The sequence below is a fragment of the Pinus tabuliformis genome, chromosome 3_2 (genome assembly GCF_031772625.1).
Source record: "Pinus tabuliformis cultivar Carrire ecotype Pingquan chromosome 3_2, CPIR1, whole genome shotgun sequence".
NCBI classification, from domain to species: Eukaryota; Viridiplantae; Streptophyta; class Pinopsida; order Pinales; family Pinaceae; genus Pinus; species Pinus tabuliformis.
The window spans coordinates 290,076,280-290,100,539 of NC_142302.1; the positions used below are offsets into that span (position 1 = coordinate 290,076,280).

At 39.2% G+C, this 24,260-nt stretch overlaps 1 protein-coding gene and 1 pseudogene across 11 annotated transcripts in view; one reads left to right on the forward strand and one right to left on the reverse strand.

The window, feature by feature from the left end:
• The window catches only part of LOC149180745 (uncharacterized), a 45,116-nt gene that overhangs the window by 16,182 nt on the left and 4,674 nt on the right, over nt 1-24,260 (reverse strand). For 3 of the 11 annotated variants that reach the window (XM_089416273.1, XM_089416274.1, XM_089416271.1), the window contains exons 3-4: nt 23,975-24,103; nt 23,727-23,839 (exon numbers count right to left, since the gene is read on the reverse strand). In XM_089416273.1, the coding sequence (XP_089272399.1) occupies nt 23,975-24,103 (129 nt within the window). In that variant the 3' untranslated portion in view covers nt 23,727-23,839. Of the gene's footprint in view, nt 1-21,450; nt 21,565-22,103; nt 23,402-23,726; nt 23,840-23,957; nt 24,104-24,260 lie in introns of those variants that run through there. The other 8 variants (XM_089416268.1, XM_089416270.1, XM_089416263.1 and 5 more) reach the window with 5 other exon arrangements.
• LOC149180746 (putative potassium transporter 12 pseudogene) lies at nt 16,215-20,004 on the forward strand (annotated as a pseudogene).

A 24,260-nucleotide genomic window follows, 5' to 3' on the forward strand; every position in this document is an offset into this window, starting at 1 on the left:
AAAAAATAAAAACACTCCAAGAGGAATGGCTAATTTCTTTGCAGATATTTCCTAGTCTCTAAAGCCATCACTTATATTTTATTAATTTATAAATAGATAAACAAGTAACACTTTAACTTGTAAATTGCTACACAATTAACACAATTAATGTTATATAAAAAGGGCTAAACTTTTATCTATGATTTAGCATTAATGTTTTAAGATGGTCTACGATGAAGCCATTATCACCTAAATCAATTTAAACTATTTATGATATAATATTCAATAATCCAACAAAACTACAATGAACATCTTCCACAAGTTTATCATCTTTATAACATATATTGCTCCTGCTAAGATTCAAGTGTGTCGATTTTGTTTCATAACTACTCGTTATCGCTTTGTATAATTGTATTCGTATTAACGTGATCTCAGAGAATTTTTTGTTGGAGGAATGGGAAAACCGCTCTGATCAAAGGATGGTAACATATTCATAGAAACCATTGGAAAAAATCATTTGGGTATAAGGATTTTCAAGATTTCAATGGAAATCTGGATGTTTGATAAATTGTTACGAAGTGGGTCGAAGAGATTGAGCTCTTTCTTTTGCTGGATTGTGGTATTTGAATGCAGGAGTTATTTTTGTGGATGATAAAATTATGAGATTGAGCTCCTCCTTTTGCTGGATTGTGGTCTTTGAATGCAGAAATGTTGGGTTGTGTTATATTCTTTCCACGACTAGCCCACGTAGTTAATTGAGGGTTAGAGGGAGGAAGGTCACAGGGGGTTTCAGGGGTCCCTGTAACCCCACTTTATGGAGTCCAGGGCAGCGACCCGGAAAATTTTGGTTTTGGACCCTATGTTAGGTTGGGCGGACCCACCTATGGTTTTGTGCATGTTTTTCGCACATGGTTTTGGACGCGATGGTTTTCGGTCCATGGTATTGGATGCTTCGGCATGTATAAATATGTATTATAACATTGAAATGAATATAATGAAAAATCAAGCTGGTAGTCCCGGATTTGGGATCCAGAGAAAAATCTCTATGTATATGTGTTTTATGTGTTATGCTCTCGCATTGTTTATTTTCTGTGTTTCAGAATTCGTATGCAGGGAAGTTCTATACGAGGTTAAAACCTACATTTGGTATCAAAGCCAAGTTTTGGCTTAAAGGGGACGCCTTTGTCGCTGAGGGGTTTCACTCGGGCCTATGGTAGACCCTATTCAGTGGGAGATCTGCGGGATCGATTCTGGTGGTGAAAGAAGATGGCGAGCAGTGGAAAGATAGAGATCGAAAAATTTAATGGTCAGAGTTTTGAGTTATGGAAACTCAAGATAGAGGATCTGTTGGTGGATAAAGATTAGTGGATCGCGGTAGATCCAGGAAATAAACCTACGGGAGTGTCCGATGAAGAATGGAAGAAGTTGGATCAGAAGGCAAAGAGCACAATACGATTGTGTGTCTCAAATTCAGTATTGTTGAATGTATCAGGGGAAGCTATGGCGAAGGCTTTGTGAGACAAGTTAGGGACTTTGTACCAATCTAAGTTTCTGGTGAATAAACTGTTCCTGCGGAAAAAAAACTGTATAATCTGAGGATGAAAGATGGAGACTCAGTGACAGAGCATCTGAACGCATTTAACACTGTGGTAAGTCAGTTAGCATCTGTTGATATTAAAATTTCAGATGAAGATAAGTGCATCAGTTTGTTGTGTTCTCTACCAGATTCGTGGGATAGTCTGGTTATTGCAATAAGTAGCAATGCAACTGCCTTGCAGTTTGATGAAATAGTCTCATCCTTGCTGACGGAGGAGATGAAACGGAAAAATATGGAGAGCCTGAATGGTGATGCATTGTCTGTGCGAGGACGGTCCCAGAACAGAAACAAAAATAAGTCATCGAGTGGGAGATCTAAATCTAGAGGGATATCTAAATTTCCAGGAAAACCTGTAAAGGTGGTGTGCTGGAAATGCGAAAAGGAAGGGCACTACAAAAGGGACTGTAAATCTAAAGCTCCTGATAAAGGAAAGGGATCTAATGATGCTCCTTCTACAGAAGCAAAAACCACCTCAGATGAAGGTGGGGATGTGTACTTGGCTTTTTCAAGTACACATGTAGATCATGAGGCATGGTTGATTGACTCAGGTGCATCCTTTCACTTCACTCCCCATAGAGAGTGGTTCTGTTAGTATGAGAAATACAATGGTGGTGATGTCTTCTTAGGGGATGATAGGAAGGCTAGAATCATTGGTCGCGGAAAAGTAAAGTTGAAGTTGCAAGGTGGAAGGGTTAGAACACTTCCGGGTGTTCACCGCTCTTAGAGTTCTCTCCACGTGTAAATTTATATGTTTCTGTGAGATATAACAATAACATTCTCATGAAATTACAGACACCCCTTCCATGAAGTATTGGGTGCGAATTACAAAGAAAATACACCCCCTTCCCACTGAAGGAATTTTATCACTAAGAGGACCTGCATAGCATAACACAACAATGAAGATGAATTTGATTGAATATAGGGGTGAGGTTTATATGGATTTCTTGTATGGTCTCCTTGGTGCTGCTCTACTCTAATATATTGTAATAAAATAAAGTCTTGCTTGAAAACGAGTCATGACCTGTGTAAAACTCACGAATTCGTTTCTATTCTCTAACATATTTTCTATAAACCAAAGTCTCTTGCTCGAAAACAAGCCATGACCTGCACGAATGGACACTGAGTCTCTTGCTCGAAAATTAGTTCCGAACTGAATGAATGGAGATTGAGTCTCTTTCTCGAAAACGAGTCACAACCTGCATGAATGGAGACTGTGTAATTTATTCAGGTGACTCTTCTTAATTTAACCTTGCCCTAGATTTGTAAACCAAGAAATCAGGGCGATTGTAACCAAATCCAACCTCCAACCCAAGAAATCAGGCGATAGCAAGCAAATCCAACCTCCCAAACCAAGCGAATCAAGCTTTGCATTGTTTATCCGCCTTGTTTTTTTCGGCTAAAATGTAATAAATATTTTTTTTGACTAAATTTTTGGCTAACTATAGAAAATGGGCGTAATATAAAAAATTCTTCCTCCAAAATATAAAACCCCTTAAATTTTTCCATTGGGCTAAGATTCACCCCTAAAATTTTCTATGCATATCGTACAACGTATAAGCAATCGACGACATCAACTCCATTTAAACTTGTTTATGAACAAGAAGCGGGTTTTTTTTCTATTATTCAGTGAACTCACAAACTATGTTGAATGTATTACAATACAATACAAAGTTACAAGCGCAATGATTCAGAAAACTACATCAATTAGAGGAAGATCGACTTCATGCCCTGTATCATCAAAAAATCAACAAACAACAAGAAAAAACATGGCACGACATGAACTTGCAAGCTAAACATTTCCAAGACAGTATTTTAGTCTTATTATATGACAATAAAGTAAAATGAAAGTAGAAGAAACTCAAAATTGCATGTCTAGGACCATTCATTATTGAAGACATCCGACCTTATGGAGCTATACAACTGAAGACTTTATAGGGACACCTTTTCAAATCACTTGTTAATGGTGTCCGACTTAAAAGATACATTTCTTAGTAATATTTAGCATAGGTTAGCCATAGGATTGGTAGTAAACAGGCTAACTCACTAGATGTAAAAACATTAACTTTCTAAATTAAATTATTAAAATTATTAATTATTATATTTTCTTCTTATTCCCTATTTAGCAAGATATTTAAAAAAGTAGTTATAAATTAAGTAACAAAATAATAATCGACATAACAGTTAGTTACCTAAATAAAGCTAGAAAAATAATGAATTAAGCAGGTAAAATGAAAAGGAAAGAGAACTCGACCTCCGTAATTTGTTTCGAGCAAAGAAAAGCATGGAACGACATCAGCGTACAAAAGAATGACAAAAAAGCACAGAGAAAAAAGTGGATCTGAAACGAAAAGGAAACACCTGATGGAACCAACCCATAAGGTGAGATTCAATAGAATAATGATCCAAGGCAGGTCCTCAGGTGAGATTCAATAGACCAATGATCCAAGAAAGGACCTCCAACCACCCATTTGAAAGCAATTCTAGGAAGCCAACTAGCAATAAATGTCCGACATGCGACCTTGACATAATACCACATAAAAGAAAAAAAATAGAATTAAAAAACCAAAGCACTTGAGTACGATTGTCTTTTCTTGACAAGTCACAAGCTCCATACATCCCATCAACAACAATTATACAGAATAAATCATCTCAAAGTACTTTGCAATTATTGACCACCACATAAAGAAGGTGGCGATCAGAGGGCATGCATGTGCCAAGTGATGATCGAGGATCAAATCAAAATTTGACGAGACATTTCATTGATGTGCAACCAAGCGATAATTATGGTATAATTATTTCTCCCTCTATAAAAATCAATTAAGGATCTGAACGATCAAAATACTATAAAAAGTATCAACTAACATTCCCCATGACCATAAATACATTCCAGATATACCAAACCCAATAATTTCTAACTCTGAGCTCCTAGCCTGCTTGTGAATTGAAGAATTTCAGGATGACTTCGCTATGGATAAACTAAAAGCTCATTTGGAAGATGAAGAAATTATGGTAGAACCACGCACCAAGGTAAGATTCAATCTTTCTGGAAAAATAGAGTTAGAGAGGTGCATGAAAAACATTTAGCAATCGAAAATTGAGGAACCATCCTGGGAAAAACACTATGAATATTTCTTGAAATGGGCCAAAGAAGGAGATGAATGGAACCTGCAGAATGAATTGCTATAGAAAGTAGGAATTCATGACATCCTTGGTGCATCGCTAGTTGCAGACCTGTAGGGAATGAAGGAGGAGGCCGTGAAGTATTTAATTAGTATATACCACACATGCAAGCTCTGGCTTGCACAACCATAATCTATTTTTTCAACTTCCATTCACTTAGTAATAGGCCTCCAATACAAAGGGGAAAAAGTACTAACCACAATAGATGGCACTACTTGGCTTACACAACTCACTAGTGAAGAGTCAGGAAAAAATTCCAGAGGATTGATTATCATCCAAGTCCAAGACCCATTTGTATAATGGGTTTCCACAATCATTTCTTTGTGCCTAACAACCATTGGTCAAGATTTTGATGTTAAACTGACATTGCTTTAGGCTATTGATGAAATAGTCAAATTCATCCAGGTGGATATTGGTGGCCCCCCGCCTATTCCACTTGGACCCCCAACATTGTTTCTATCCAAGTGGATATTGGTGGCCACCTACCTATTCCACTTGAACCCCCACCATTGTTTCTATCCAAGTGGATATTGGTGGCCACCTACCTATTTCACTTGGACCCCCACCATTGTTTCTTTCATTTTTTTAATTTCCTTATTTGTAACACAATTTACTATTTTTGGCAGTTTTTCGGGTCCTGAACTTTTGGAGCCGTTTTGAGGCCTTAAACACCATTTTTTGAGAAACATGGGACCAAAATGGGACGTTGACCTATGTTATTCATTATAGAGTTGTAGTCCTCGGATAGATCTTTCTAACGAGATATTGTGTGCATCAAACAAAGATCATATGCCAAAGTTACGGCCCTGAGAATTTGATGTACCAATTTACCTAAACGGGGCCCATAGTTTGGTGCTTCATCTCCTAGGGTTAGGTTTTTGGATGTTAACGGTTTTCCATTGTTTCTCAATAATAAGTAGGCCTTTCAACCTCATTTTAACACAGTTCAAAGGCATCTATCCGCCACATCTCTTCTCAGAGATAAGCTACTATCGCCCGAGCTATTCTTATTTCCATTATGTTTATAAGCATATTTTAGTGTTTGATATTAATAAAGTGTTATTTCTACTTCATCTTTGTATTGATGGTTATATTTTTAATTTGTTTCGTTGCTGTTTAAATCCGGATTAGTGGTCTCAAAGCAGTCTGCTCTTTCTCTATTTTCCTTTGCATGTCCCCAACGAGTTCTAGATATAAGGAGTTAGGGCTCGATCTGGCTGAACCTTTGCAAGATCAGGCTCGCAAACCCCGACGACCACCCATGGGGGAAGAAAATAAAGATGAGGTGGCAGGAGATCCTATCAAAATATTACTCGAGGCGGCCCTCGAGAAACAAAGGAACACGATCATGGATAACTTTGCCCAGATCCTTCAACAGTTGCCCACCAGCAACGCATCCACATCCAACAACTACTATGGAGGCTCCACTCCTTTTAAGGTACAAGTAAACTTTGACATTCCCATATTTTAGGGCCAAATAAATGCAGACGCCGTAGATAAATGGTTAAATCAGCTACAAGGACATTTTTTTGTTCAAGATTTTTTCAGCTGAGAAAATATTACTTTTTCTCTTCTGAAAGCCGCCCACCACGTCAAGGATTGGTGGGAAACCTACTGTGAGTAGAAGGATGAAAGTACGACCTCACTTTTTTTAGCCACACCCATTTGGAATTTGTTCCAGGATGTCATCAAGGAGCAGTACTACCCTGTCGAGAGCTATGAGGATAAATTCATAAAGTGGACAACACTGCGGCAGGGAAGGGACCAAGATGTGCCAGAGTTTACCAATGTTTTTCATACCCTTCGCACGAAGTTGGGTATCAAGGATTCTGAGAAACATTTAGTACTCAAGTACAACAGCTGCCTACACAGGTACATCCAGGACGAGATGGAGTTCCTAGACATCTCCTCGCTTAGCACGACGTATCAATACGCCATCAAGATCGAGTAGAAGTTTAAACAGAAGAAGTGAGACTTTGGATCTGTGAATCCAAAGCAAGGGAAAGTGCCCCCAAACTGCAGAACAAAGGACAAAGCCAAGGTGGGGCGGCCCAAGTGTTGACATGGCAAAATTTTGCTATACCAACAAAGGGAACTAACCCGATCGCAAGCCCCAATTAGACCTGCTTTCGTTTGGAATGGCTAGTTCCAACGGGTTTTAAGGGACCCCGTAAACTGTTAAATGAATTGAAAGATTGTTTCTGGGAAAAACGCTTCAATTACATCAACAAAATAAAATAGCTAACCACTATGTATTGAATCCTATTTACACTTCTTCTAACTACTCTAGCCTATGTACAAAAGCGAGGTTAAACATCATATATGAATTCCAAGTCTAAATGAATCAATTACTGGTTCACATAAGAACAAGGCTGCATCAATTCTTAATTGCAATCCAATCATTCATACAGGAATACACATTCCCTTTATAGAAGTAAAGCTTGCAACTGACGTCTAACATAGTTTCAAATCATGGACTACTTATGAATTAACTATGATGAAGAATTACATTCAAACAACCAAGGTTAATTATAAGTTGTATCGTTATCAATATGCACAAAAACAAAACACATTTGTACTTATGCCAGCAACAACACCCTGTCTCAAAACACATAAAAGCAAAGGATCTTAAAATTGAACCAAAAGGCTCCTCATTGAACCAAATAGTCTCCTTTATTCATAATAAATCAAAGTTGTTTCCTGCCAAACAAAAAGCCCTCCTCTCCTATCTGGAAGTAATATTTATGCCTCAGGCCATGACCCTTCGTCTTCCCCTGTTCTTTTCAATATATCGATCCGAATACACAGATGTAGAGCCATCGTTGTCACTGCTAACACGTAGAAGGCGTTTCCTGTCATTGGAGCGCTTCATTTCCTGGGGAAATGAATAGATGTTGATCAGAAGAGGATGACTGTGTATCATCTCTTCATGATGAAAACTAAGACAACCTCTCTTTCGGAATATACAGGAAACGCGCATAAACCGACTAAGAATGCCAAAGGCTGCCTCTTTAAATGGAACGCATCCGCTCATGCATCTTTCATCTGGAGCCATACTTGATGCCTAAGCACCTGTCCTTCGACCTCGCTTGCCTTCTCTCGGTATTCGCCTGTAGAGATAAACGACGTCAGTCATGTTCATACAAATATGATAAAAATGCTTAAAAACACTAATCTTGCCTTCAAGAAGCGTTTATAACATCTAAAGGGATAAGCGTGAAAGAATCGCCCCCTGGTTTTTAACCCATGCATTGATCAAGTCCCGCAGGCGAAAATCCGACTTACACTGAAAATCATTGCATAACACCGAACTGGATCCGAAATTCGAACTTGAAAAATTATAGATGGGAACCTATGCCTTATCGGGTCCATCGATTAGGATTTTCCACTAAAAATCACGACCACAGCATTTTATCGAATACACAGGATTATACGTGAAAACCCACAGTCGGGCCGTACAGCCGGACGTAAAAAATTATATACCAGAGCCCATAATTATCGGCGGGTCCGCCGTATCGCTAATCGCTATATGTATAAACAACAAACTTTGCCAATTGCGATAAGCGATCGGGGAGGCAGACCCGATATGCATATGAGCTATGGTTAATAATCCTTTCGGATCTGCAACATAAGCCTTCTATTTGAAAAACCCTGACTTCAATGTTTTTCGAAAAACACAAGGATATACAGGAAAACCCGCGTTCGGCCGTACAGCCGGACTTGAAATATTATATACCCGGGCCCATAATTATCGACGGGTCCGCCGTATCGCAAATCGCTATATACATAGCTCTTGGGTTCCATCGATTGCGATATGCAATTGGGTTCCAAACCCGATAATATATATATTGCAGTTGATAAAGTTTCGGGTCCAGAAGACAGGTGCGCTTTTATATATATAGCCCCGTACCCCGCCGATCGCACTTCATGGAGAGACCTTTGCGAGCTCGTCCTCGTCCCCTCGCGGAGGTAAAATCAAAGGGTTATTCTCTGGTCCCTTACTTCCTTTGTTTCTGTAGGTTTTTTCACTTCACGTAGCTCCGAACATCAAGGTAATTGCATAACCCTCTTTTCACACAGTAGCATTTTAATCCAAGTATTCAGAGACTTTACGTACTTACCTCGCGGTCATTTGAGAAAGCATAGCTCTGCCTCGCTATAGATGACTGAAGTATCTACCGCGAACTCAATAATGAATCCTCCTATAATCTTATCGAATCAGTGATCAACAGCGCGCGCAATCTTATCCTCCAATGCTTCCAATCTACGCACCAACTCTGAGGTCCACACAATAAAATCGTTGAGCTTCCACCTTCCTTGGTTATTTGCTAGCTTCGCGATCCACTCGTACAACTCAGTAGGGAAATATGCAAAAAAGATCTCGTGGATTTCTGTGTACAGGTAGCAATCTAACCACTCTTCTTTTGTCAATGGCGGATCTATGTTCTCTTGCGTCGAGAACTCGTGAATCCTCTTGTCCAACCAACCTTCAATTTCCTTCTTAGTTGGATTCCAATGATACGACATCAGACATCTCTATGCAGATTCTGGTCCCGGCAACAGAACCATTTGTTGGCTTGAGGGGACCTGACCCAAGTTCGGAGTTAATTAGATAAACAAATCCCTACACTACTGGCACTTTTGGAAACAGCCTGCAGAGCGCGGATTGAAGTCTCACCCGGAGCAATATGGGGGGATGTTGGAACCAGGTTTCCGCACTCTTGAGATCTTTGAGGGGTCGATTTAGTCCAAATGTGAATGGCTTTGCACAGGTCGCTTCGCGCATTACCCTGACCTCCGAGGCCTTCGCGATCTGTTATAATCACCTTCGCGCAACCCTAACCAGGGGCTAAGAAGCTTTCGCATTGCTAAGGCAGCGATCTGCGCTATTTCCCTAAGTTATACCACGGATCTTACTTATCTTCTTATAACTGTTAGTTAATTTCGCATAAACAGATACTTTATCTTATATTCACTTAATCAACACAATCATATATGTTCGCGCATCATATAAACAGTAGGAATGTAATTTATACCCAATATACACAATGCAAAAAACAGCAAATAAATACACAGGGATGGTATAAAACTTCTCTTTATTAATACTTCAATCGGTTACAGACTCATCATGCCCTGTGCACTCAGTTGCAGGGTTCTGCGCACTCAACTGCGGACTACTAGACCTCTGCGCACTCAGTTACAGAGCCTTCCCCTACTCTACGACCCAAAAACTCGACTCTACACTTCAGCCAAGACTCAGTTCTTCATCATTTTTTTTTCTATTTCTATTACTCACTTACAACTTAGAGCCTCCCTCTATTTATACAATCCCATGGTCCGCGAACCATGGGTAGATCTCTAAAGCCGACATTATATTGCAAGAATGAGGGCGGACAACCCTATAACTCATTTACAAGTTCGCGCTCCGCGCCCACAAAATGTGGAGTCTTTACATCGGATTTAGTCAAAATCTGAGCTTTAAGCCCCAAAACATTCATTGGGGGATCCCATGCCCAACATATTCTATGATATAGGAGATTGATTTAAGTGATGTTTTGGGTTGGGAGAGGTTAGCTTTAAAAAAAAATCTCAACAATTTTAAAGTCTAATTTTGACAATTCAACATAATTTGGCTTTGCATAATAAAAAACTAAGAAATTTTATTTCATATATAATCTTATTCATAACATGTTAATGGTTTATTCATATAGTTAAAAAAGGTTCATATTTATAGGAAATTTCAAAATGATAATTTTAAGAGTGTTTAAATCTAAAAGGCAAGGGAATAGTTTGAGATATGGTAGCACACGCTATCCCATCATTGTGAGTTTTTAATACCATGTTTGTTAACTAGTGAGAAAAAATCACAGAGAACATAAATTAGAGTATTGAAAAAATTGTTAGAAAAAAAAACTAAATGTCGAGAATATAAATGAAAATATTAACAAAATTTGTGAGAAAAAAACATAAAACAAATGTTATATGATTGACAAAATTTGTGGGAAAAATTCATAATGCAAATGTTATATACTTTTAGATTTTTATTTGTAATTTAACTAGAAAAAAAATAAAAACACTCCAAGAGGAATGGCTAATTTCTTTGCAGATATTTCCTAGTCTCTAAAGCCATCACTTATATTTTATTAATTTATAAATAGATAAACAAGTAACACTTTAACTTGTAAATTGCTACACAATTAACACAATTAATGTTATATAAAAAGGGCTAAACTTTTATCTATGATTTAGCATTAATGTTTTAAGATGGTCTACGATGAAGCCATTATCACCTAAATCAATTTAAACTATTTATGATATAATATTCAATAATCCAACAAAACTACAATGAACATCTTCCACAAGTTTATCATCTTTATAACATATATTGCTCCTGCTAAGATTCAAGTGTGTCGATTTTGTTTCATAACTACTCGTTATCGCTTTGTATAATTGTATTCGTATTAACGTGATCTCAGAGAATTTTTTTGATGGAAGAATGGGAAAACCGCTCTGATCAAAGGATGGTAACATATTCATAGAAACCATTGGAAAAAATCATTTGGGTATAAGGATTTTCAAGATTTCAATGGAAATCTGGATGTTGGATAAATTGTTACGAAGTGGGTCGAAGAGATTGAGCTCTTTCTTTTGCTGGATTGTGGTATTTGAATGCAGGAGTTATTTTTGTGGATGATAAAATTATGAGATTGAGCCCCTGCTTTTGCTGGATTATGGTCTTTGAATGCAGAAATGTTGGGTTGTGTTATATTCTTTCCACGACTAGCCCACGTAGTTAACTGAGGGTTAGAGGGAGGGAGGTCACAGGGAGTTTCAGGGGTCCCTGTAACCCCACTTTATGGAGTCCAGGGCAGCGACCCGGAAAATTTTGGTTTTGGACCCTATGTTAGGTTGGGCGGACCCACCTATGGTTTTGTGCATGTTTTTCGCACATGGTTTTGGCCGCGATGGTTTTCGGTCCATGGTATTGGACGCTTCGGCATGTATAAATATGTATTATAACATTGAAATGAATATAATGAAAAATCAAGCTGGTAGTCCCGGATTTGGGATCCAGAGAAAAATCTCTATGTATATGCGTTTTATGTGTTATGCTCTCGCATTGTTTATTTTCTGTGTTTCAGAATTCGTATGCAGGGAAGTTCTGTACGAGGTTAAAACCTACATTTGGTATCAAAGCCAAGTTTTGGCTTAAAGGGGACGCCTTTGTCGCTGAGGGGTTTCACTCGGGCCTATGGTAGACCCTATTCAGTGGGAGATCTGCGGGATCGATTCTGGTGGTGAAAGAAGATGGCGAGCAGTGGAAAGATAGAGATCGAAAAATTTAATGGTCAGAGTTTTGAGTTATGGAAACTCAAGATAGAGGATCTGTTGGTGGATAAAGATTAGTGGATCGCAGTAGATCCGAGAAATAAACCAACGGGAGTGTCCGATGAAGAATGGAAGAAGTTGGATCAGAAGGCAAAGAGCACAATACGATTGTGTGTCTCAAATTCAGTATCGCTGAATGTATCAGGGGAAGCTATGGCGAAGGCTTTGTGGGACAAGTTAGGGACTTTGTACCAATCTAAGTTTCTGGTGAATAAACTGTTCCTGCGGAAAAAAACTGTATAATCTGAGGATGAAAGATGGAGACTCAGTGACAGAGCATCTGAACGCATTTAACACTGTCGTAAGTCAGTTAGCATCTGTTGATATTAAAATTTCAGATGAAGATAAGTGCATCAGTTTGTTGTGTTCTCTACCAGATTCGTGGGATACTCTGGTTATTGCAATAAGTAGCAATGCAACTGCCTTGCAGTTTGATGAAATAGTCTCATCCTTGCTGACGGAGGAGATGAAACGGAAAAATATGGAGAGCCTGAATGGTGATGCATTGTCTGTGCGAGGACGGTCCCAGAACAGAAACAAAAATAAGTCATCGAGTGGGAGATCTAAATCTAGAGGGATATCTAAATTTCCAGGAAAACCTGTGAAGGTGGTGTGCTGGAAATGCGAAAAGGAAGGGCACTACAAAAGGGACTGTAAATCTAAAGCTCCTGATAAAGGAAAGGGATCTGATGATGCTCCTTCTACAGAAGCAAAAACCACCTCAGATGAAGGTGGGGATGTGTACTTGGCTTTTTCAAGTACACATGTAGATCATGAGGCATGGTTGATTGACTCAGGTGCATCCTTTCACTTCACTCCCCATAGAGAGTGGTTCTGTTAGTATGAGAAATACAATGGTGGTAATGTCTTCTTAGGGGATGATAGGAAGGCTAGAATCATTGGTCGCGGAAAAGTAAAGTTGAAGTTGCAAGGTGGAAGGGTTAGAACACTTCCGCGTGTTCTGCATATTCCTGCATTGGCCAGAAATCTGATTTTTGTAAGCAAGCTGGATGATGCAGGTGTAAAACCAGTGTTCAAGAAAGATACCTACAAAATGGTTCAAGGAGCACAGGTATTGATGCGGGTAGTTCGAATTGGAACTCTGTACAAGCTACAAGGTAGCAGTGTTATTGATGGGTGCAACAGTTCTATGGTTCCTGAAAGTGGAGCAGAAAATCTAGTGGTCTCTGAAGAGAAGACCATGTTGTGGCATCAAAGGCTTGGACATACTGAAGAGAAGGGCCTTCGAATACTTCATGGTAAAGGTATGACTAATAGCTCTCTGGATTTTGATTTCTGTGAAAATTGTGTATATGGGAAGCAGAATTGAGTGAGTTTCCCCTCTGGTGGTAAGAGGGCAAAACAAATATTAGAACTTGTGCACAGTGATGTGTTTGGACCTGTGAAGGTTCCATCATTGAGTAAGTCTGTGTACTATGTATCATTTATATATGACTTCTCAAGGAATACATGGATATATTTCCTTAAGAATAAATCTGAAGCCTTTGACAGGTTTAAAGAATTTAAGGGTCTCATGGAAAATCAGACAAAGAAGAAGATAAAGGTGCTGAGGACAAATAATGGTGGAGAGTTTTGCAGCAAGGAATTTGAAGAATTCTGTAAGAAGTGTGGTATAGCACCACAAAAGACTACTCCATATACACCTCAGCAAAATGGAGTTGCAAAAAGAATAAATAAGACGTTGATGGAAAGGGCAAGAAGTATGCTCAGTGGTGCCGGGTTAGCACAGGAATTCTGGGCAGAGGCGGTGAATATTGCATGTTACTTGGTCAACAGGTCACCTTCATCAGCGTTGGAGGATAAGACTCCACAAGAGGTATGGACTGGTAAGAAACCCTCTCTTTCACATCTGAGGGTATTTGGATGTGATGCATATGTACATGTTCCAAAATAGAAATGAACCAAGTTGAATTGTAAATCTGAAAAGTGTATCTTTATTGGGTATAAGGATGGTTTAAAGGGTGGAAAGGGCAAGAAGTATGCTCAGTGGTGCCGGGTTAGCACAGGAATTCTGGGCAGAGGCGGTGAATATTGCATGTTACTTGGTCAACAGGTCACCTTCATCAGCGTTGGAGGATAAGACTCCACAAGAGGTATGGACTGGTAAGAAACCCTCTCTTTCACATCTGAGGGTATTTGGATGTGATGCATATGTACATGTTCCAAAATAGAAATGAACCAAGTTGAATTGTAAATCTGAAAAGTGTATCTTTATTGGGTATAAGGATGGTTTAAAGGGTTATAAGCTTTGGAACCCAGTAACAAAGAAGGTTGTGCACAGCCGAAATGTGGTGTTCAAAGAGGTGAAAGATGTTATTAAACATGAAATCCTACTAAAAGAACTTGAGAAGATAAAGTTTGAGCTAAAGAAGGAAGAATCATACTCTACAGCAGAGGAGGAATCAGAAGATGAAGAGCCACAAACTCCAGCTGTGAGAAGATCAGTTCGAAAAAGAAGGCAACCAGAAAGGTATAGTCCATCTGCTTTTTGTTCAAATTTTGCTTTGTCTGTTACTGATGATGATCCCAGAACTGTGAAGGAAGCAGTGGATTCAGAGGATGGAAAACTCTAGAAAGAGGCCATGGTTGATAAAATGGCGTCTTTGCACAAAAATGAGGCTTGGGATCTAGTGGAGTTGCCGGCTGGAAGGAAACCCATTGGCAGCAAATGGGTGTTCAAAAAAAAGACAAATGCAGAAGGAAAAATGGAGAAATACAAAGCTCGGTTGGTAGCAAAAGGTTATTCCCAGGTGCCAGGAATTGATTTTGGTGATATTTTTTCTCCTATTGCCGAGTTAACTTCTATTAAATTACTTTTATCTGTTGCTGTTGCTTCTGATTTTGAGGTAGAACAAATAAATGTGAGGACAACATTTCTTCATGGGGATCTGGAAGAGGAAATCTACATAAAGCAACCTGAAGGCTTTGCGGTGAAGGGTAAGAAAGAACTTGTATGCATGTTGAAAAAGTCTCTCTATGGGTTAAAACAGTCACCAAGGATGTGGTATCATAAATTTGATACATTTATACCGAGACTTAACTTCACCAGAAGCAAAGCAGATCACTGTGTGTATTTTAAATTAATCGGTGACCGTGTTATTTATCTGGTCTTGTATGTGGATGATATGTTGCTGGTTGGAAATGACAAAGAAATTATGCAGGATTTGAAGACCCAATTGTCCTCCAAATTCGAAATAAAAGATCTTGGTGCTGCAAACTATATTTTAAGCATGGAAATTAAAAGAAATCGGGCAAAGAGGAAGCTCTGGTTAAACTAGAGGAAGTATGTCGAGACAACACTGCAGAGGTTTAATATGCAGAATAGTAAACCGGCAAGGGTTCCTATTTCTGTAGGTGTGAGGTTATCTGCTGAACAGTGTCCCAAGACACAAGAAGAGGAAGAGGACATGTCCCGTGTTCCATATGCAAGTGAAGTCGGTAGCCTGATGTATGCAATGGTCTGTACTAGACCAGACATTGCACATGCAGTGGGAGTATTGAGCAAGTTTATGTCAAAACCAGGAAAGGAGCATTGGACAGCAGTGAAGCGGGTTTTCAGGTATTTGTGTGGCACTAGTGATTATGGTTTGTGCTACCAAAAAAGACCAGGATTGGACAGAGTGTTGGATATTCGTGGCTTTGTTGATGCAGATTGGGCTGGAGATTTGGATCAGAGAAAATCTACAAATGGGTATGTGTTTAACCTATTTGGAGGGGTAGACAGTTGGATGAGTAAGAAACAATCTGTAGTGGCACTATCAACTACAGAGGCAGAATACATGGCAGCCACTCATGCAAGTAAGGAAGCAGTTTGGTTGCAGAGATTGTGTTCAAGTATGGGGTTAGTACAAGAAGCTATAAGGATAGACTGTGACAGCCAAAGTGCAATTTTCTTGGCAAAGAACCCCACATATCATTCAAAGACAAAGCACATTGATGTTCAGTATCACTTTGTGAGGGATATGATAGAAGACAAAAAGGTGTTGCTGGTAAAGGTGGACATTTTGAAGAATACTACAGATGCATTGACAAAATCTGTGAGCTCTGAGAGATTCTCTTGGTGTAGAGAAACAATGGGCGTTGTAGGGCTGGATAAATGACTAAGCTCTCATGTGGCCCCCTGTGGAAAGAAAACAAGAAGTGGGAGAATGTTGGGTTGTGTTATATTCTTTCCGCGACTAACCCACGTAGTTAACCAGGGGTTAGAAGGAGGGAGGTCTCAGGGGGTTTGAGGGGTACCCGTAACCCCACTTTATGGGGTCTGGGGCAGCACTCCAGAAAATTTTGGTTTTGGACCCTATGTTAGGTTGGGCGGACCCACCTATGGTTTTGTGCATGTTTTTCGCACATGATTTTAGACGCGATGGTTTTCGATCCATAGTTTTGGACACGATGGTTTTCGGGCCATGGTATTGGATGCTTCGGCATGTATAAATATGTATTATAACATTGAAATGAATATAATGAAAAATCAAGCTGGTAGTCCCGGTTTTGGGATCCAGGGGAAAATCTCTGTATATATGTGTTTTATGTGTTATGCTCTCGCATTGTTTATTTTCTGTGTTTTAAAATTCGTATGCAGGTAATTTATGTACAAGGTTAAAATCTACAAGAAATTGCTTCTATGGATGATAAACTTGTGTTTTTTATAAAAAGTTGTGGGGATTCTCCTAAGTTTTTATTGATTGCTCTTTTGCATATCATTCTTATCATTGTCAACCCCATTATCATATCAATGTTTGGGATGGATGAGCAAGATAGGGATGGGATCAGTGAGGGCCCACTGTCTTTGTTGTCATCAGAATCTGGGTGGGTTGATGGCAATGAAATGGAAGAGGAATCCCCAAGGTGGTTTGTTGACGATGATCAGACTGGACACAAAATGAGGCGCAGGCTCGTTCGGAAGACCAAGAGAGTGGATTCCTTTAATGTGGAGGCCATTGAGGTGCCTCGTGTTCACAAGGGCCATGATAAGGACCTTTCATTAGGACAGACGCTCGGCTTGGCATTCCAAACACTTGGAGTGGTCTATGGTGATATGGGTACCAACTCCTTGTATGTTTTCACCAGTGTATTCATCCAAGCTCGTATCAAAGGAGATGAAGATGTTTTGGGTGCATTATCTTTAGTGACGTACACAATAGCCCTCATCCCTTTGGCTAAATATGTGTTCATTGTGCTCAAATCCAATGAACAATGGTGAAGGGGGGACATTTTCCTTGTACTCTTTGATTTGCAGATATGCAAAGGTCAATCTTCTCCCCAACCAACAACCATCGAATGAAAAAATTTCTGGTTTCAAGCTCAAGTTTCCCACCCCGAAACTGGAAAGATCATTAAGAATCAAAGAAATCCTTCAGATAAGTACAAAATTGAAGACCCTACTACTCTTGGTTCTCATGAGTACTTCCATGGTAATTGAGGATGGCATATTTACACCTGCAATATCAGTCATGTCTACAGTGAGTGGCATGCAAGATGAAATATCTAGCTTTACGGAAGACACAGTGGTCATTGTCTCAATCATATTCCTGGTGATCTTGTTCAGCATACAACAGTTTGGTACAAGCAAAGTAGGCATGACATTTTCTCTGGCACTCGTGATATGGTTTTTCTATCTTGGTTCTATTAGACCTTACAATATTATTTCACATGACGTGACAGTTTTAAGGGCATTCAATCTGGTTTATATCTATTATTTTTTCAAGAGGAACACCATCAAAGCATGGATGTCCCTAGGAGGTTGCATGTTGTGCATAACAGGAGCTGAAGCTATGTTTGTTGATTTGGATCGCTTCTCAGTAAGATCCATCCAGATAGCTTCACATGTGTAGTATTCCCATGCCTACTATTGGCTTACATGGGTCAAGTTGCATATCTTATGAAGCATCCCTCTGTGGTGGAGAAGGTATTCTATGCTTCAATTCCAAATGGTCTTTTTTGGCCAGTCTTCGTGACAGTTACTGTTGTTGACGTGATTGCAAGCCACGCAATGATCTCGGCAACATTTTCATGTATTAAAACGTCCATGGCCCTAGGATGCTTTCCCAGATTGAAAATTATTCACACATCCTGACGGTTCATGGGTCATATCTACATTCTTGTCATCAACCGGTTCTTAATGATAATGTGTGTCTTGGTATGTGCTTGTTTTAGGAGCACCACCGAGATATCAAATGCATATCGCATTGCAGAGGTAGGGATGATGATGGTGACTACAAGCCTAGTGACTCTTGTCATGGTTCTTATATGGGCAAAAAATATATTCCTTGCGATTGGCTTTCCTGTTCTATTTGGATCAATTGAACTAACTTATTTTTCTGCAGTTTTGATGAAAGTGGGGGAAAATGGTTGGCTTCCAATGTTTTTTCCCACCTCCTTCCTTCTTGTGATGTACATTTGGAACTATGGAAGTGTTCTAAAGTATCAAAGTGAAGTGAGGAAAAAGGTGTCAATGGATTTGATGTTAGAATTAGGATCCAAACTTGGGACACTCAGAGTCCCAGGAATTGGGTTAGTTTATAGTGAACTTGTTCGTGGAGTACCTGCAGTTTTTGGGCAGTTTTTACAAGCCTTCTAGCGATACATTCGATCATCATATTTGTTTGTATAAAGTATATACCAATTCCTATTGTGCCACAAGATGAGATATTTCTCTCTAGGAGAATTTGTCTAAGGGACTATAACATGTTTCGATGTGTGGCTAGATATGGGTACAAATACATTCGCAAGGAACATTATGAGGCCTTTGAACAATTACCTATTGAAAGCCTTGATAAGTTTCTTCGAAAGGAGGCTTTAGAGCTTGCCCTTGAGAATGAGAGAATCAACATAGACTCGAACGATGAATCAGTCGATTCTAAAGGAGCAGGACCTTCAAATGGTTTCGCTGACTCCCTTAGGACACCCCTGATGAAAGACCAAAGACACACACAATATTGTGCCCCATCAAGGCGTCTATCTGGAGCTAGCACATCATTAGGACTACCCAAAAGTGTTATGTCTGCAGATGAAGATCCAAGTCTTGAGTATGATCTTTCATATCTGCGCAAAGCTAAAGAATCAGGAGTTGTATATCTTGTTGGTCAGGTAGATGTCAAGGCTAGAAAGGATTCATGGTTTCTTAAGAAATTGGTTATAAACCACTTCTATGCTTTCATGAGGGAAAACTGCAAGGCAGGCCCTGCAAACCTCAGTGTGCCTCACACCAATCTCTTACAGGTTAGCATGACATATACTGTCTGACTTGAAGGTTTCCATGAATCAGACATGCTAAATGTTTTTCAAGGACCAAGTCACAACATCAATATGGTCATGGATAACAAAGATTTCCTTGAAGGTGGCAGAGATGAAGTGAATTTTAATGTGAAGTTAATAATCATAAGTTCTGTTGTCGACCAAGATCTTCATTACTTAGTCCTTTATTTTGTTTGATAGAGAACGATAGCCATTCCTACAATTAATCACTGATATTTATGAACAGAGACACCAATTTTTTTCAATGAAGGTGATAGGTGGTATTTTATATGCCTGGTTAAGCCTATGATAAGCCATGTTTTCTACATAGGGAAGTTATACTACGCTATATCCATGAAAATGAGAGGAAGATGACATTGCATGTTTCCTCGTATAGCTAACATATATTACTTCCGCTACCTCATTCATTACATCATCGCTCAATAAATTTGGATGCTTCTCCACCTCATTCATTACATCATTGCTTAAGAACCTTGGATGCTTCTCCATTTTCATCATGTATTGATTATGTTGTTGATGGAGGTTTTACACTAGGTTTTTCAACATTGAGCTTACTAGTACGAATTATTTGGTAGGGAAACTCAATTTCCACAACTTTTTGCCCCACCATGGAGCTAGTTTAGGGATCAAATATTATGCAAAAGTAATGTATCCAACTTTTGGAGCATAACCACTAGAGAGGATAGGGGACCATATAAACTGGTTTGCATGATCCAATGGGAAGATAAAAGAATTTGAAGGGGTTTGATAGAAAAATCCCAAACATGCACAAAGTCATGATTTAGCTTTAAGTTCCTATTTTGGAGCCAGAGTGTGTGTCATGAAACACAATCATGTCTCATAACTTGATTTAGAAAGAAGAATCCATCTTTATTAAGTCTCTAAATAAGAACAGGAGGGAGAAGATGTCAGTTATGACACCCAATCCAAGAGTCATTACCTATGAAAACTCGAGAGCCATTCCCAATTTTCCAAATCAGTGATCTACCTATGAGAAGAAAGGCATGGTTAATGGCCTTCCAAGCCATTAGAAGAATTTTTTCTCCTGATCTCTTATAAAATTCGTTGTAGAGATCTAACAAACAGAGTTGTTAACTCACATTAATGAATTTGTAGGGTTCACTTTCTTCTACTTGGTCCTCAAATTGCGCCCATGATACATGGCCACATTCCAATCTTCATGGACACAGAATGATCAATGGTGATGAGGGAACTAAAATCCAACCATTGTTGTTGATCATTGTGATATGAGCTGATCATTGTGATATGAGCGAGTGAGGGGCGAGGAAGAGGAACCAAACAGAATGATTCGGGTGATTCACGAAATTGATATTTTTAAAGTCCAAGTACTTTGGGAATTCTGGGTTGTTTGAGACAAAGTACAAGCGTCACCACACTAACTGGTCAAAGCTTATTTGAAAGGATAAGTGTAACTGGCATGGCATTAAAGGAATAAATTATGTTTGGTGGTCATAGCCATATACAATTGAGACCAAATGCCAGCGTGATGCGTTAACCAAGTTGCTTTAATTCCCCGATAAGATATTCTTGAAATATCTTTGTCAATTCAACATCTTTATTAATAAATGGTTTTCATTATTAGTCCCTGCCATCTGGCAATGGCCAGGGACTATAGCAATCGAAATGTTGTTTTTAGCATTAAATTAAGCTGCTTATCATCCCGAATAAGTAGCTACTATGACGAATAACCAAACTTTTTGAACAACAATCCATTTGATCGTCTTATTTAGCCTCTTCCCGAGGCGGGGAGGCTAAAAACATACGGTTATATCATATTTGCGCTTCACATTTAGAAATTTAAAAATTTAGCTTGCAAGTAATGCTAGCATTAAATCAAAAAATCAAATGTCAATCATAGTATATTTCTTTAGTATACTAGAGAACAAGCATCTCGCTGTCTCTGCATGTACAGCTGCCACGGCTTCGTCGACAACTGCTATGGCTTCGACAACTGCTATGGCTTTTTCCAAGTGTCCTGATCCATTGAAGTTCTGACCTTTAGAAAACGAAGCATGCAATTGCAGGAGTGGGAGCAACGGAGGAGTGGCAGAAATGGAGAGAGCGCTGGTTCCTATACCATGTTTTAGAGAATGAAGTTGTGCGGCTCCTTTCATCTGCCCCTGCACCACAGAAGACAAGGTATAAAACTTATCGGTGTCGTTGAATTTTACCAGGTTCATAGAATTAATTTTTCCGCACAGAAAATCTGGGATGAATAGAATGAGTGTGCTTTGCATCAAATTCAAAAATGATACGACTTCGTTTATCATGCTATGAAGTTACTAGAATTCGTTTATCATGCAGTCACGGCATTCGTTTCATAAAAATGACAGAGGTGGAAGAAAACGAAAATTCATTTATCAATGTTTAATATTAAAACACAAATATTTAAGAAAGGTTATTAGGAGCAAAAATGTGTTGATCTCTATTAATACTTAGCAATTGTACAAATTTATCAAGGAATTAAGGAATCAGTAGCTATCTAGTGATTCTATGCGCAGGCTGGCTATCTAGTGATTCTATGCAGGCGCACTCCCTTAATTATTCTATGCAGGCACACACCCTTAATTTTTTTTTTAAGGCAAGCTGAAATAATTGTTTAAATAATGCCTCTTGTTTTGCACATATTAAAAAAAAGAATATTAGGAGAAAATTGTACCTTTTGCACCTTTCTCTTCCAATTGGATTTGGAATTGCACCTTCTTGTTTTTCCTCTGTAATCCCTCGTCAATGTTAAGGTGGCCTGCGGTCTGCCTGATCTGGGTTTTGCAAGAAAAGCCTTGCCCCCGGGGTGCTTGTCCAGGTGACCAACAACTGCAAATACTGCGATGTTGCTAACATTGTGCTCTGCTTTGCCCTTTCTTAGCCTCTGCTTGCTAAGTTGAAACATTCTCAACCAGACGTTCCTCCAGTTACATGTATTATCTCAGACGGGGTTGTCTCCTTTCCACAGAAAACTGCGAGGAAGCTCGGAGTTCCGAGAGTATCCTTCTCGACTGCCAGTGCTTGCAGTTTCTGCCCTTTCTGCGTTTTAGTTTTGGCAGAAAATGGAGTATATGCAATAGTTTGATACAATCCAAGTGCGGTATTCTTCCTTTTGTGCAATCCAAGTGCGGTATTCTTCCTTTGGCAGTTCTCTGAACTGTTGAGAGAATTTGAGTAGGATAACGGCAATAATTACTATGCTCACAAGCCCAGACAGCACGAATAGACTCCCTTCCATGCGTCTCCTTGCAGAAGACGCAGCAGCTAGAATCCCGGCCTGACTCACTGCATAAATATTTAATAACTTGTATATGCCATATGAACGGTTAGCATGATCTCCCTCTAACTGCGAATTGTGTCGCTGTAACTAATCGAAAGGATGTTGACTCTGTTGCTTTTCCAACTACTGATGGATTTCGCTCATACAATGACCGGAGAGCACCATAAACCTGCCCAGCTTTGTGGCCTATGACCCATAGCTTTTTGTTCGCACAGCAAATGAAGACCGGCTACAGGAGATGACTAATGCACTTCCGAGAAGGTTTAACCGCGAATGTAAGAAAGAGTGAACCCCTATATATCCATCTTATCTGTAAACACATGACAGGGAAGGACAAGGCATAGCAGCAGGCCAAGACAGCTTTAGTCGCAGAAGTTCAGGCAGATCCAGATTCATAGTAACTGGAAGTTATACACTAGTTACGAATTTAAAAACGAACCTGCATGGACTACACGTTTTATTTATGAGTGCCACTTGTCTCATTGTTTTCCATCAGATGTCTGCTGGTTTGTGGTAGTGTGTTCTACCATATCGGTGCGGGTTTTGTATTTTGTGTGTCGACAGAGTGACAGGTGGTGACTTTACTGGCAAGAACCTTATGGTCGTGATGATACTTTTCAGTCCCGTGTCGCTTGATGTGAAGCTTCACGTGGTCACCGAGACTGAAACTTCCACCTCACTATCAACGAACACTGCATGGGATAAACGGCAATCAGATATTGGTTGCGTGTATAATATACATGCCCACAAATATATACAGATAACTTTTCATTTTACCTGTCAAATTTTCTATTTTAAAATACAAGTAAAGAACACTTTACATACTCAATATATAAGTAAAGATCAATGATGACCTGTAAATTTTAAAGTTGCAAGTATTCGACGGTTTAAAAAAACAAAATACGGGTTGTCAAATTTAATTTAACCATTGAACGAGAATAACCAATAATGGTAAAATATGGAAGCTGCCTAAATTCCCCGTACTACTTATTTCTCCGGAGCAACGAAAATCCTTACCGTAGGTTGCGTAGGAACAAATCCCAACGGATGCGCTGCCTCTCTCTCACTATCCCCGTCAACACCGACTCCGCTTCAAGAGACCTAAAGTGATTCAACAACGCACCCCTTGTCTGCAAAATAGAAACAAAACGGGAAACTATGTCAAACTGTTTTCCCACCTGGCACCACTACACTCCTATTAAGAATCACCATTATATATAATAAATGCCATCATTATGCAAAAAACACCTGAAAAGATAACTAGCCTATTCACTTCGACGGTTCCACTTTATAGCAGCGGGTACCAGCATCCTGCAATGTTGGTTATGTGTTTCCATATCCAGGCTTATGCTTTTCCGTATTCCACGGGAAATACTGTTGTTGCACGTCTTGCACTGTTGTTGAAAATACATACATAATTATACATAGTTTCAATACTGAAGTTCAGTTAAGTTGAACCTTATAAATCCAATCATATATGATAAATTAATAATGTTGGGAAATGCTTCGTTTTGTTTATATACTAAGCACCCTTTCACTGTGTTTGTATTT